Source organism: Eriocheir sinensis, unplaced genomic scaffold (genome assembly GCF_024679095.1).
Source record: "Eriocheir sinensis breed Jianghai 21 unplaced genomic scaffold, ASM2467909v1 Scaffold594, whole genome shotgun sequence".
In the NCBI taxonomy this organism is placed as follows: domain Eukaryota; kingdom Metazoa; phylum Arthropoda; class Malacostraca; order Decapoda; family Varunidae; genus Eriocheir; species Eriocheir sinensis.
The window spans coordinates 268638-283123 of NW_026111936.1; the positions used below are offsets into that span (position 1 = coordinate 268638).

At 39.8% G+C, this 14486-nt stretch overlaps 1 protein-coding gene across 1 annotated transcript; it reads right to left on the reverse strand.

Moving 5' to 3' along the window:
* Positions 1 to 242: 242 nt before the first annotated feature.
* On the reverse strand, positions 243 to 7765 carry LOC126993268 (uncharacterized). Its single transcript, XM_050852223.1, has 12 exons — positions 7635 to 7765; positions 7418 to 7465; positions 6333 to 6389; positions 5912 to 5960; positions 5619 to 5667; positions 5318 to 5391; positions 5052 to 5100; positions 2442 to 2490; positions 2149 to 2197; positions 1851 to 1921; positions 1586 to 1637; positions 243 to 249 (listed from the first exon to the last, which is right to left on the reverse strand). The coding sequence occupies exons 1-12, from the start codon at positions 7732 to 7734 to the stop codon at positions 243 to 245; spliced, it is 654 nt and encodes a 217-aa protein (XP_050708180.1). The 5' UTR covers positions 7735 to 7765.
* Positions 7766 to 14486: the final 6721 nt, after the last annotated feature.

The window sequence follows — 14486 nt, forward strand, 5'->3', positions numbered from 1 at the left end:
TGATGTTACTATAGCTAGGGTGTGAGCTGCCGGCACGAAATATTACTACGGGCAATGTAGAGGGGAACTCAGCCAGGGATGCGCTGCATTCAACAAAGGCTGTCGAAGGGGGGAGGGGGTGGAGGGCAAGTACCTAATAACTTCACTTCTCTTTCCTTCTAATGATTGAATGTTCCATGAATTGTTTTTTCCAGTGAAATCCTTGAGATAACATATATATACTTTACTCACTTTTAGCCCTCCTAAGAACTGGAAGGGAATGGTGAAAATTTTTAGAGGGATTGTGACAAAGGCCCAGGTAATGGTGATGAGGGGACAATGTTTGAGTGGGGAGATAAATCGGACGTGGAGACAATATTGGAACACAATCAAGATGATTGTGGGGAGATGAGGAAGAGTGTGGTGCTAAACGAGTGCAGTATAGATGTTGACATCAATCACTACTGCTGTCATTGTACTATTGGTCCCATTATTTCTTCCCACCTTGTCACTGTTTTCCTGTATTTTCTCAACAAGTGCTTGGTGTGGCTTTCATAGCAACTAACTTAGGACCAACGACATTATCCCACATCCATGAGGGTCATACGCTGCATGCCACGTCACGGAACTTACAAAACTGATGCAGAACATTCAAAATTAGTGGCTCACAAGTCTGATTAAATCAACAATGCCTGGCTGAGCAGACTGTGGCAGCTTTGATTGAATCAATGATGGCCATCACTGTCTGCAGGCACGTGGGTCAGTGGGGATGGCATACATAATCACACATTCCCTCACTTACCACCATCTTCACAGGCCTGCAGGACTTCTCCCTGCTAACACAACCATGGTCAGGGAAAGTCAAGAGCATAGCTATCAGTAGTTTAATGATAATCACTTTATGTGTCACAATATATATATATATATATATATATATATATATATATATATATATATATATATATATATATATATATATATATATATATATATATATATATATATATATCTATATATATGCCTCAAGTAGGTCCTTTCTTTTAACACTTGTTTGTTTTGAAGCCAAACTCTTTCCTTATTTCTCTATCTAGCACAAAGTTAACTATTTTGTTCACCCAAGGAACTGTATGCATGCACTGCCTGCCTCAAAATTATGACTTTTTCACTTATCACAGAAGGATCACACCAATTCATTCTACCAGCCTCAAAATTATGACTTTTTTCACTTATCACAGGAGCACACTAATTAATGCTACCAGCCTCAAACTTATGACTTTATCACTTATCATGGAGGAATCACATACATTAGTTACATCTGCCACAATACTTCTTCCTATGTGAATACAGAACTACCTGCTACATAATTCTAAGATCTTCCTGTATGAATATACATCTACTTTTACAAGGTTCTTCTACAGTGCTACCTACTACATAATTTTAACTTCTACATTTGTCCAGAATAACAAAAAATACATAATCTCAATTACTAGATCATAGCAGGACAAAGGCCATTCCAACCATTCTTCACCCTCTGTCTGTTGTGCCTGCTCTGACAATACTTCTACTACTTCAACCCTTAAAAGAACTCTCTCAATTCTTCACTTACCAAAGCCCCTCAACACATGCCAGGATACCCAAGCTGGTCTCTTGACTGTGTCCTGCAAACATAGGCTCTATTAATCCACATTGGAATGAATTGCATACAAACCATTACACAGACAATCAGAAAAGTACAGCCAGAAATTATTTTCATGGTTTATCAACCGGTAATTCCACTCATCACGGTGTATGGACAAGAGATAAAATGATGTTGCCCCAGACCTGTTATAAGAGTAATGCCAGAGAAATAACAACAGTATCTTCCTGCCTACCACAAAATCTTAACTGCATCACTTGCCAGGCTGCACACAGGCCAGACACTGAAGTTTCTCTTGACTGCATCCTGCAATAGAGATGGCTTCATTAATACAAGTTGGCAGTCACTTCAACAGACATCTGTTCAGCAGAAAGTCAGATATTACAGCCAGAAATTATTTTCATGCTTGTCAACCGTAATTCCACTCATCACTGTGTTTTGACAGGAAATAAAGTGAGGTCAAACTAGAGTGTAGTGCCATGGAGAACACAATCATGTTCTGCCTGACACAAAACTTTCACCACATCACTTACCACTGTCTGCACCCAGGCCAGGACACCCAGTTGCTCTCCTGACAGTGTCCTGCAAAAGATGGCCTCAATAATACAAGATGGCAGTCGCTCAACAGACATGTGTTCAGCAGAAAGTCAGAAATTACAGCCAGAAATTATTTTCATGCTAATCAACCGGTAATTCCACTCATCATTATTTTGACTGGAGATACACTGAGGTAAGACCAGACCTTGTATTAAGAAAGTCTAATTTCAAAGAGGAATTACAAACACAATCATTTTGCCTATCACAAAATTCTAACTCTGTCACTTACCACAGTCTGCACACAGGCCAGGACACAAAGTTGCTCTGCTGACAAAGTCCTGCAGAAGATGCAAAAGATGGCTTCATTAATACAAGTTGGCAGTTGTTCAACAGACACCTGTTCAGCAGAAAGTCAGAAATTACAGCCAGAAATTATTTTCATGCTTCTCAACCGGTAATTCCACTCATCACTGTGTTTTGACTGGACATAACAAGGTAAATCCAGACCTTGTATTATGCAAATGTAATGCCAAGAAGGACATTTTTACGAAGTGATTCCAAGGAAAATTTATAAAGCATATCGAGGAACTTCACAAAGCTAAAGGCAAATCGTAAGATGAACAGAGTAAACAAAGGTTATGTCTAATGAATAAGTGGCAGGACAGAAAATAAGGATCAGGAAAAAATGTGAGTAAAGAAATATACATATCTAGGACAATCAGTTAATGCAAACAAACCATGAAAAAAAAAAAAAAAATAGAAATGGGATGAAGCACTTTTGGTAAATACAGTAATATCATGAATAGCACTGTCATTTTCCCTAGAAAAGGTGTACTATTAGTGCATCCTGTCACCCCTAACATGCATACAGCTTAGAAACTTGGCCCCTCACAAGAGGTCTCGAGAAAAAGCTGAGAAGCACACAAAGATGAACGGACGGAAAAATACTGGTATGACATGGAGACAGGAAACTAGCTTCACAAAAGTGGGAACAGACAAAGGCTGAAGATATTTACATTACAATTAAGACTAAAGCCCGTATCTTTAACCCATAAACTGCTAAACGCTCGCAGCGAGTGGTAGCGCATTTGTTGGTGGTGCTAAATGCTCGCTGCGAGCTCCAGCCGCACTCAAATCTCCCGCGTATGAGTGTTCAAAAATATTTCTCACCCCACAGGATTGCAAATTCAGTGGGTTTTACACTAAATTTGGTGGAAAACCATATCAGCCTTGCGCGGAAAATCTGCGGACAAGTAACTGGTGGATGTTGTTGTCCAATATAGCAGCAATTTTGCATGGCTTCACCTATCACCTGACTGATTCTTTGACCAAATAGTTGTAAATTTTGCAGTTGGTAATACTACCTTGCCAGCACCCCATGAAGAGATCTCTGCAGTTCCCTCAATATGGCTGACCGTCACACACGCACTGACATAAGTGTTCACAGGCAACACCCCCTGAACGTGCCTGTACGTCCACAGGAGAGGCCTACATATCCAAATCTTATAGATCTTGGCCTCCTATTTCCAATGTTTTTTTTTGTTTTTTAGCTGTGATGAATAGTTTCTGAGATACAGCGGCTAAAAGAGACCCCCTTCCCCCCGCTTGGCTGCCCGAGTGCGCCTGGGGGGACAGTCTCGCTATGAGCGATTAGCACTGAAAGGGTTAAATGTATCGGCACCTCAGTTCGCCTTTGAAAAGCCTCTCATAGAATTTGATTGGACTTTCATGGAGTGCTTTGTAAACCTTGTGATAGTTTTATATGACTTCTGCACCATGAACAAGAAAACACCCGTGAAAACCCGGTTAATCTTCTCTGTGGCCTTGGGAAATAGCCGTAATGGGAGCCCAATACATTTAAGAATTTGGACATAAGAAATAGTCTTGGGCAGGTCATCTAAAGCATAGGGTTGATAACTCATGGAAAATCAAAGTATCAGAGTAGCAATCTAGAAGTTGTAGAAATCAGGAAAGACAGAAGACCAGGAGGGGATAAGATTAAAAGTACAGTAAACCCTTGCTTTTACAGACCTCAATATAATGATTTTTGGCTTTCATGAACTTTTTGAGTCTTGTCTAGTCTAACTAGTCTAGAGATTTACCAAAGTTTGGCAAGTGTGGGGTTCAGTTCAGTGGTGGGCCGGCTGAACACATACACATACTCAAATAAGTATCATTACACATTCAGTACAATACAAACTGACACCAAGGACGAATCCATTTCTAACAGGCAACTCATGTTGGCATCCCTGCGTGTGTTTGGTGTTGCTTCACTTGCCTGACTCATGTGAGTGGCACTCGTAAATGAAGCAGTAGAATTTGAGCTGGCACAGATAACGCTTCATGAAACACAGGTGGAGCCTTACTAACCCTGCCGAGACTACCGGATTGCTCAGTGTGAAACTCGTCGGACCCCACAGTAACGATACTTTTTTGAGTGTGTGTACATGCATGTCAGTTGGCAGTGGACACAAAGGCAACCAGGTGATGATTATCTAGTCAGTCTAGCTTTGTCTGCCTGACTGTAATCGCTTCCGCTCTCATCCTTCCGTGCCTCACCTTTTATCTACTATAGCGAACTTCATTATATATGGAAATAGTTGGAAATAGCGAACTTTAAGTGTATACGACAAACAAGGTTCATTATATACGAAAAGTTTGGATACCTCAAATATAACGTGACCCACTTCCCCCAAATTGGTTCAATAAAGCAAGGGTTTATCGTATTTGTCAGAGAACGGTGGAGTACACTAACATCACATAGGTGGAGAATGTTGGGAAAGGTCTTTGTTCTTCAGTGTACTTGAAATTACTGAAGATGGAAATGTATTGAGTGTAATGCCATGGAGGAATTTGACTATCATTTTGTCCATCACAAAAATTTAACCTTGTGACTTACCCCAGTCTTCTCCCAGGCCAGGGCACCCAGTTGCTCTCCCGACAGTGTCCTGCAAAAGGCAGCTTCATTAATACAAGTTGGCAGTTCCTTAACAGACACCTGCTCAACAGAAAGTCAGAAATTACAGCCAGAAACTATTTTCATGGTTTATCAACCGGTAATTCCACTCATCACGGTGTATGGACAAGAGATAAAATGATGTTGCCCCAGACCTTGTTATAAGAGTAATGCCATAGAGAAATAACAAACAGTATCTTCCTGCCTACCACAAAATCTTAACTGCATCACTTGCCAGGCTGCACACAGGCCAGGACACTGAAGTTTCCCTCTTGACTGCATCCTGCAATAGAGACGGCTTCATTAATACAAGTTGGCAGTCACTCAACAGACATCTGTTCAGCAGAAAGTCAGATATTACAGCCAGAAATTATTTTCATGCTTGTCAACCGGTAATTCCACTCATCACTGTGTTTTGACAGGAAATAAAGTGAGGTCAAACTAGAGTGTAGTGCCATGGAGAACACAATCATGTTCTGCCTGACACAAAACTTTCACCACATCACTTACCACTGTCTGCACCCAGGCCAGGACACCCAGTTGCTCTCCTGACAGTGTCCTGCAAAAGATGGCCTCAATAATACAAGATGGCAGTCGCTCAACAGACATGTGTTCAGCATAAAGTCAGAAATTACAGCCAGAAATTATTTTCATGCTAATCAACCGGTAATTCCACTCATCATTATTTTGACTGGAGATACACTGAGGTAAGACCAGACCTTGTATTAAGAAAGTCTAATTTCAAAGAGGAATTACAAACACAATCATTTTGCCCATCACAAAATTCTAACTCTGCCACTTACCACAGTCTGCACACAGGCCAGGACACAAAGTTGCTCTGCTGACAATGTCCTGTAAAAGATGGTTTCCTTATTAGACAGATTGAGTCAAACTAACTATTACACAGTTAGAAAATAGCCATAAACTATTCTCATGTCTAAATTACATTTAATTCCACTCATCATTATGTACACAGATAGGTACATAATGATCGATTTCACGCGGTACACCCTCGGCCTTTAGGGGTTAACAGAAATTTTGGGAAATTCTACATCATCAGTCTTGCTGAACCGTACATATTTCCGAGCATTTTAAGCACTGAATATTTTTTTCCAAAATTGTTGTCTTAAAGTAAAGGGTGCGTGTTATACACCACAAAATATAGTAATTAAATCCCCTTGCAGTTTATTTCTTTCCAAAGAATACAGCTAAATTCAGACTTACCGGCAGAGGGGCAGCGGCAGCAAGTCAGGCAGCCACTCACGCACATACACTCACAACCTGCAAGTGAAAGAAGATGCGTCCTGTCAAAAATGTCAACCATCCATGAGGTGCACTGTCACTACTGCTTACCTCAGGTTTTAAGCTTCAATCAGGATTCAGGGGATTGACAGATTATTAAAGGTTCATCATGTTCAGGGTTCATAGAATCAGGTATTTGTTTATATGTGACAATTTGTTCCTTCCATTCACATCATGGAGGGGGAGGTCATGGCAGGAGAGGCTCAAGTTCTCCCTGCTTACACGTTCACTTTTTGCAATATTCACACCCTCCCTCCCAATTCCACCTGTGCTCCCTGGTCACATATTACCTTTTGGCAACAAACACACACTCTCACCTCTCTCCCTCAATTATTACAAGGCTCCAGTGCTCCCCTTTGCAGCATTCATCTGTCTCTCCAACCTCTCTCCCTCAATTATTACAAGGCTCCAGTGCCCTCCTTTTGCAGCATTCATTCACCCCTCCAACCTCTCCTCAATTACAAGGCCCAGTGCCCTCCTTGGCATTCATTCACCCTCCAACCTCTCTCCTTTAGGAATTCCTCAGCCCCTACTGTAATCAATCAAAAGTCTAGTCTTCCCTGTTCATACAATCTCTTTGCAACATTTAACACATTTCAACTCCCTCCTCATGCAGTCATCCATGCCATTAATCCACCTCACTGATGCTTACCTACCACCCTCTTGCCTTCCTACTCAACACACAAACCTGCTTTGCAATATCTCAATTTTACACTATCAACATGTTCAAACAATCTCAATAAATCATGTATTTAAGTGGCCTTATAGAGAACCACTAATCTTACACACATCACCAGAGCATATAATGTGTATAAAGTTATGTCAATGCCCAGCTATGAGACCAAAACCCACAGCTGTTAGCTTGCCAAACCACCACTACCTAAAGCTGTGCTCATAATAACCATGCCTGCAGTGTGTAGAGATGTTATAGAGGCAATCTGAATTATAATTTGCTATAATATACTGAATGAAAGTGCTCAATAACCAACATTGTCTTCTTCACTTACCAGTCTCTACACAGGCCAGGGTACTTGAGTTTCTCTTCCGACTGTTTCCTGCAAAAGATTACTTTGTTAATCCAAGTTGTAGGCAGTGACTCAACACTAACTATTACACACATAGTCAGAAAATACAATATAAATTATTTTCAAGCTTATCAACGGTATTCCACTCATCACTGTGCCTTCATGTGCATACATATGTCAGAGGTGAAATTAAGCTTACCGGAAGTTTTATCATCTTTTCCCTCGTGCCTTGGCCTATGGCACGTGTAGGCTCTCCTGAAGGGCCCTTGTGGTTGATCCCAGTTCATTATGAACTTCATTACAGTGATGTAAGATAACCTCGAACTTGTCTGATGCCCCGGTGCTGCCCTTGATGGAAGTCGCTGAGGTTAGTGCTGATTTAGGACACACACAGAATGTGGGTAGCCTTTTAGCCACTCACCAACTGGATGAAAATAATCAGCAAGCAGTGGCAGGACTTGAACTTAGACTCCAGGATCACCACATCTGCACAGTAACCACTCAGCCACCAGCTATATAATGACAGCCAGGCAACCACACACCACCTGAAAAAAAGGTAGAGGGCTTGCTGTCAAACATATCACATACACACAAGGTGCACTAACACTACTGCTTACCTCAGGAAGTAAACTTCAATCAGGATTCAGGGGATTGACAGATTATTAAAAGTTCATCATGTTCACTGCTTATACAATCAGGTACCTATCCATTAATCTCCACACCCTGCTCCTACCTCTTCAACCACTCCTTTTTGCAAGATTCTTTAGTTCTATCAATCCATCTTACCACTGGTCACCCTAACAACTCCCACCTTCCCTTCTATTTGAATCTCATAAACCTCTTCATTAAATCACCCTTCTGTATTCTCAAAGGTGTCCTCACTATCTCACCTTATAAGTCAAATACAACACATTACCACAGCATAAAAAAATTAAAAATAGCAAAAGGAGTAATCAAATTGTAGAACCAAGACTCAAACTTGCTAGCTTGGCAAAACCAAGTCAGTACCTAACACTATATTTTAAACAGCCTGCAGTGTGTAGAGATGTTTAAGAGCAGCATCCTCATAAAAAATATTTAATAAATCTGATATCTGAAATATTCAAGGTAATTCATGTAATGGTGCTGCCTTCATCTGTTAAATAACCGTGTTTTAGCACAAAACTTCTCATAATTACATAGATATAGGTACATCCCCACACATATTTCCTCTGGATCAACAGGTATGTATACACTGGAACCTCCATTCTCGAACTACCAATTAATCTTTAAAGACTGTTCGGAAAATCCTTGTTCAATAATAATCCATAAAATTAATGTGAAAAGGATTAATCCATTCCTGACCTCCAGATGACTATTTATGCTTGCTTTATGACAGTAATTTCATGTATAAATTATATTTGTACACTTCTGTTTAGCAGACTGTAGGACAAATGTACTGGTGAGCAGCACCATGGCATGAGTAGTGCTTACATCATGAGCTCCACAGGTAACTGAGGGGAAGCGTGGGTGGGCTGGGGTCAGTTTGTAACCAAATTATCACTATCTAGCAAAAAGATTGGAGAGAGGAACTCAAAAAAGGCCAAGGTCCCCCATACAGCAATGAACAGCTTGAAAATGCAGGCAATTCTAAAACTAATGAATTTCAAAATTTTGAAAAGGGGGGATGTGGGGGTAAAGGGTGGCAGTTATAAGGGGACTTGGGTACAATGTTGATGTATATATATTGCCACTACCCTCATGACAATACTTTAAGTGATCCAACTATAATTAAGGGGTCTACTATTTTTTACCCTTCTTTTTTCTTTTATGCAATGAGGTATTGTCATGATTTATATACCAGACGAAGGGATGCCCTACGATAAGATTTAGTAAAAAAAGAAAAAAATCTATCACCTTTCTCCATTTTTTACTGAATGACAATTTTGGGAAAAATTTGAAGTTTTTTTGAAAATATTATTTCTATCAGTAATAATTGCTCTACATGGGAACAATTACTATAGTAAAGAACCAAGTTTAGGCCAATGAAAGTAAAGTGAGATATTGTATCAATAATCATTAGTTTGCAGAAAATAAATGTTCATACTTTCAGTGGTCATAATTTCCCCAAAAATTCAGACATAAATACACCATAATTCAGTCACTTACATATTTGCAGGACAAAAACTCGCTTATAGTTTGATTCATACACGCTCTAGGCATGGTTTAGGTGTTGCTTTCATCGTAAATCATCGTTGAAAATGGTAGAGAAATTGAAATGCAAATGTACATAACTTACATTTGAGATATTAAAGTTAGGTAAAGTTTTGAACAATGCGTGAATATTCAAACATAGTGAAGTGATATTATGGCATTTATCCTTTCATTTATTTGTAATATATAAAAGATATACTTCATGTTCAATCATTAGTTTCTCAAAGGGCATACGCAGCTGAGGAATTTTTTCCTGCTATTTTCTGTTCCGATTGCTTGCTTTTCGCTGTTTAACTGGCCGCCCTCTTAACCCTTTCTTTCCCTTGCGCTGAGGGAGGGACGACTATCCCCAGGCGCAGTCAGACAGCCCAATGGAGGGTCATCTCTTTGAACCCTCGGGTATCTCTCAAAAAAAATGTTCATCACCAAGAACTAAAACCAAAACACCATTGGAAAGAGGGAGGTCCATAGATTCATAGGAGTCGGTTATGTATGCTCTTCTCTCTTGCGTAACGTATTAATACGGCCATGCTTCAGGGAGTGTTGAATGTTAACATTAATGTTGGGTAAGTTGCTGGATGATCAGCCATATTGAGAGAACTGCAGACATCTCTCCTTCAGATTCTGGGCAAGGGAGTATTAAGCCAATTGCAATATTTACAAACTATTTGGTCAAAGAATCAGTCAGGTGGATAGGTGAAGTTATGCAAAAGTTTGCCACTATATTGGGCAAGAACATCCACCAGTTACTGGGTCTGAGATTTGTTGCCAGTTGGGCTGATATGATTTTCCACCAAATTTAGTGGAAGAACCCACTCAATTGGTAATCCTGTAAGCTTGTGAGAATTAGTGTTTGAACACTTTTATGGCACGCAGGGGAGATTTGAGGCGGGTGGAACTCGTGAGCTAGCCGCTAGCAATGAAAGGGTTAAGGATCTTGCCAGGATTTACTCTTGTGCGTGCAAATGAAATCATCCAATCATCTTTTGAATTGTGTCCACTTTATGGCATAATAATTGACTAATGCCAGTACTTCTGACCAAAAATTCAGCTCCTACATTGAAAATGATGACTTGTTAAAAGTATTATACTAAAAATGTTAAAAATTGCAATATTTTGAAGCCTATCTTCCTCAGTACCTATCATGTAATTTGATTTCATCTTTCTAGGACATGTTCTGGTGGTCTTGTCCTCTAGGAATATGCTTTCTGGATAAATTAATTCTAAATTGATTAGCTGATTTTTGACAGTTAACATATTCCTCTGAATATTTTTAGCTTGAATGGAAACTTGATTTTCAGGAAATATTTTGTAAAGCATTACAATAAAGATAGCATAAAGTCCTCCTCCACATTATTTAGTTACAGGATGTTATGTGCCCAAAATAAAATTTTCAGTAAAAAACTTATCATTCAAAATAGTGCCAGTTTTTTTAAATCATTTTGAGAAAACGTTTCCCTAAAGATTAGGCATAGGTATGCACATACCAGGTAGAACTATGACAAAATTTGTTACTTTCATTTTGAAGAGTAAGCAATGAGGATCAAATTAAAACCAGAACCACTGCAATTGGTCAATAAATAGTGAATATACATGGGCATTACTATATGTGTGGCTTTTTTGGGGGGGACATGAGACTGAGCTGCCATGCTAGTGCTTGCTTGCATTGTTGCACACTGCCACTGACAGTCAATGTGGACATCGCTACAGGCACTTCTATTTAAGAGTAAGCAATGAGGATCAAATAAAACCAGAATCACTAAATAGTGAACATATAGGCAATACTATATCTTATGGTTGGTGTTTTTTTTTTATTTTTTTATTTTTATGCAACAAAGAAAAATTTGTAAGGACATGAGACTGAGCTGTACATCATGTTAGTACTTGCTTGTACTGTTGTACACACTGCCATCTGACAATCATCGGCATACCGTCACAGGCAGTCATAGCGTTGCCGCCTCTTGGGTTAGTGAGGGGCTGACAGCTATTTTTATTCTGAGGTATTCATTTATTATTTAATTTTGAACAATAACTGAAAAGTCAGAATGATTGACTCACTGATTCTAATGACTGATACCGATTGACTGATTGAGTCGGATTCACAAAAAAAAGAAAAAAAAAAAAAAAAAAAAAGACATTTCTGTGGAGCATGCCGTGCAGTTGCAATGTCTTTAAAGGTTTCCTTAAGTTCCCGCAAAAGCAAGCACAGGAATTTTTAGTGCGGTCCACGGTAGTGCGGTATTTTCAGAAAGTTTGGTAGTGTGGTACTTTTTTTGTGATGCGGGAAATACCACTATTTGTAACCTCAGACCGGTTGACGGCTAACTCTCTTGGTAAACCCTTGCTTACAGACCTCAATATAATGATTTTTTGGCTTTCATGAACTTTTTGAGTCTTTAACTACCGTCTAACTAGTCTAGAGATTTACCAAAGTTTGGCAAGTGTGGGGTCTAGTTCAGTGGTGGGCCGGCTGAACACATACACATACTCAAATAATTTCGGCAGAAGATGGAAATGTATTGAGTATAATGCCATGGAGGAATTTTGACTATTCATTTTGTCCATCACAAAAATTCTAACCTTGTGGACTTCTACCCCAGTCTTCTCACACTGTTGGTAATAGGGCACCCAGTTGCTTCCTCTCCGACAGCAAGTCCTGCAAAAAGGTGCAGCTTCATTAATACAAGTTGGCAGTTCCTTAATGGGACACCTGTTTCAACAGAAAGTCAGAAATTTACAGTTTCAGAAACTATTTTCATGGCTTTATCAACCGTAATGTACTCATCACGGTAAAGTATGGACAAGAGATAAAATGATGTGCTGCCCCAGACCCTGTTATACAGTAAGAGTAATGCCATAGAGCAGGGGCCACTCAACCATTATGAGCAAAGGTCCAGTTAGACAAGCAGGCAAAATGTATGCAGAGATCTGATAACAATAGTTAGACCTCAGGACCTCATTTCCAGAGGCAAAATATAATTTTACATTATGAAAGTCTCTAGCGATGGATTTCTGTAAGTATTTCTTGACTGATTGTAGCCTACAAGTAGTCAGTGTGCTGAAATATACTCTCTCTTGGCAAGAATTCCAGTCACTACTGTGATCTGCAAATCAGCAGAGCGCCAACACTACCAGGGACGATAACTCAGTGTGGGGGGTCTACTGTTATACCACCTTGGGGTCCAGTTACAACACTCATAAGGTCCGACTGCGGGCATACCAGTTGAGTAGCTCCTGCCATAGAGAAATAACAAACAGTATCTTCCTGCTCACCACAGCATCTTGCACTGCTCATACTCACGTAATTCCTTTAGGCTGTATCACTGGTTAGCCACAGGCCAGACACTGAAGTTTCTCTTGACTGCATCCTGCAATAGAGATGTATTTCATTAATACATGCTGGCAGTCACCCAACAGACATCTGTTCAAAGCAGAAAGCTGGATATTACAGCCAGAAATTATTTTCATGCTTGGTCAACCGGTAATCTAATTCACCACTGCAAGGTTTTGACAGGAGTTAAAGTTGAGGTCGAAACTAGAGTGTAGTGCCAAGGAGAAATACAATCATGTTCTGCCTGGACACAAACTTTCACCACATCACTTACCACTGTCTGCACCCAGGCCAGGACACCCAGTTGCTCTCTGACAGTGTCCTGCAAAAGATGGCCTCTAATAATACAAGATGGCAGTCGCTTCAAACAGACATGTGTTCAAAGGAAAAGAAAGTCAGAAATTACAGCCAGGAAATTATTTTCATGCTAATCAACCGGAGAATTCCACCTCATCATTATTTTGACTGGAGATACACTGAGGTAAGCACCAGACTCTTTGTATTAAGAAAGTCTAATTTCAAAGAGGAATTACAAACACAACTATTCATTTTGCCTATCACAAAATCTCCTAACTCTGTCACTTCAGCCAATAGTCTGCACACAGTGTCAGGACACAAAGTTGTTTCCTGCTGACAATGTCCTGTAAAAGATGGTTTCTTATTAGATAGGATTTGAGTCAAACTCAGCTTATTACACAGTTAGAAAACAGCCATAAACTCATTCTCATGTCTAAAATTACATTTACCCATTCACTCCATCATTATGCTACACATATAGGTGACACCAGGTAAGTTTAAAGTTACTCTTTGGCAACAGCAGGGAGCAAATAACCAGGCAGTTGCCAAATGACAACCTGTATGTGGGAGGTGAGCATACACCACCAGTTAATCAGTGTCACACACACAAGACTCTGTTACTCAACACCTATTTTCACCCTAGGATATATAAGTGTTCAGTCAGGGCTCTGGTGGATTGACAGATTATATAAAGTTCATCATGTTTGGCGCTTCAGTAGAATCTGTATCTAGAGACAAAAAGGATCTCCCCAATAACAAAGGATTACCTTTTCAGTGTGTGGGTTTGTCAGTGTGCCACAGAAGGCTGGTAGGCACTGATAGGTTACACAAGTCACAAGGGAGACAAAAGACCAGATGGCCTACATGGCAGCTCCTTGAAGATGGGCTATTCTCTAATTCTTCCCAAAACAAACATACATCTAACTTACATATAAAATTTTCCATTGTGTCACTCTCTACCTGGCAAGATCACAGTTTGTTCCATTAATCCTCTGCTTGCTTGAACCAGTTCTTGTTTACTCTACCAGAGTTTGAATTTTAACGTAAATACATGTTAAGCGTGTGTCTTACATCAGTTTTAATATTAGTACTGTCCAAATCAGCCTATTAATCCCTCATCCTATTGAAAACTTACCATATTTTGTGGCATATAATACGACTATCATTTAAAATTTGCAGTTAGCCCTCAGCGCCATAGATAATGGCTGGTGCACAAATTTTGATTTTTTC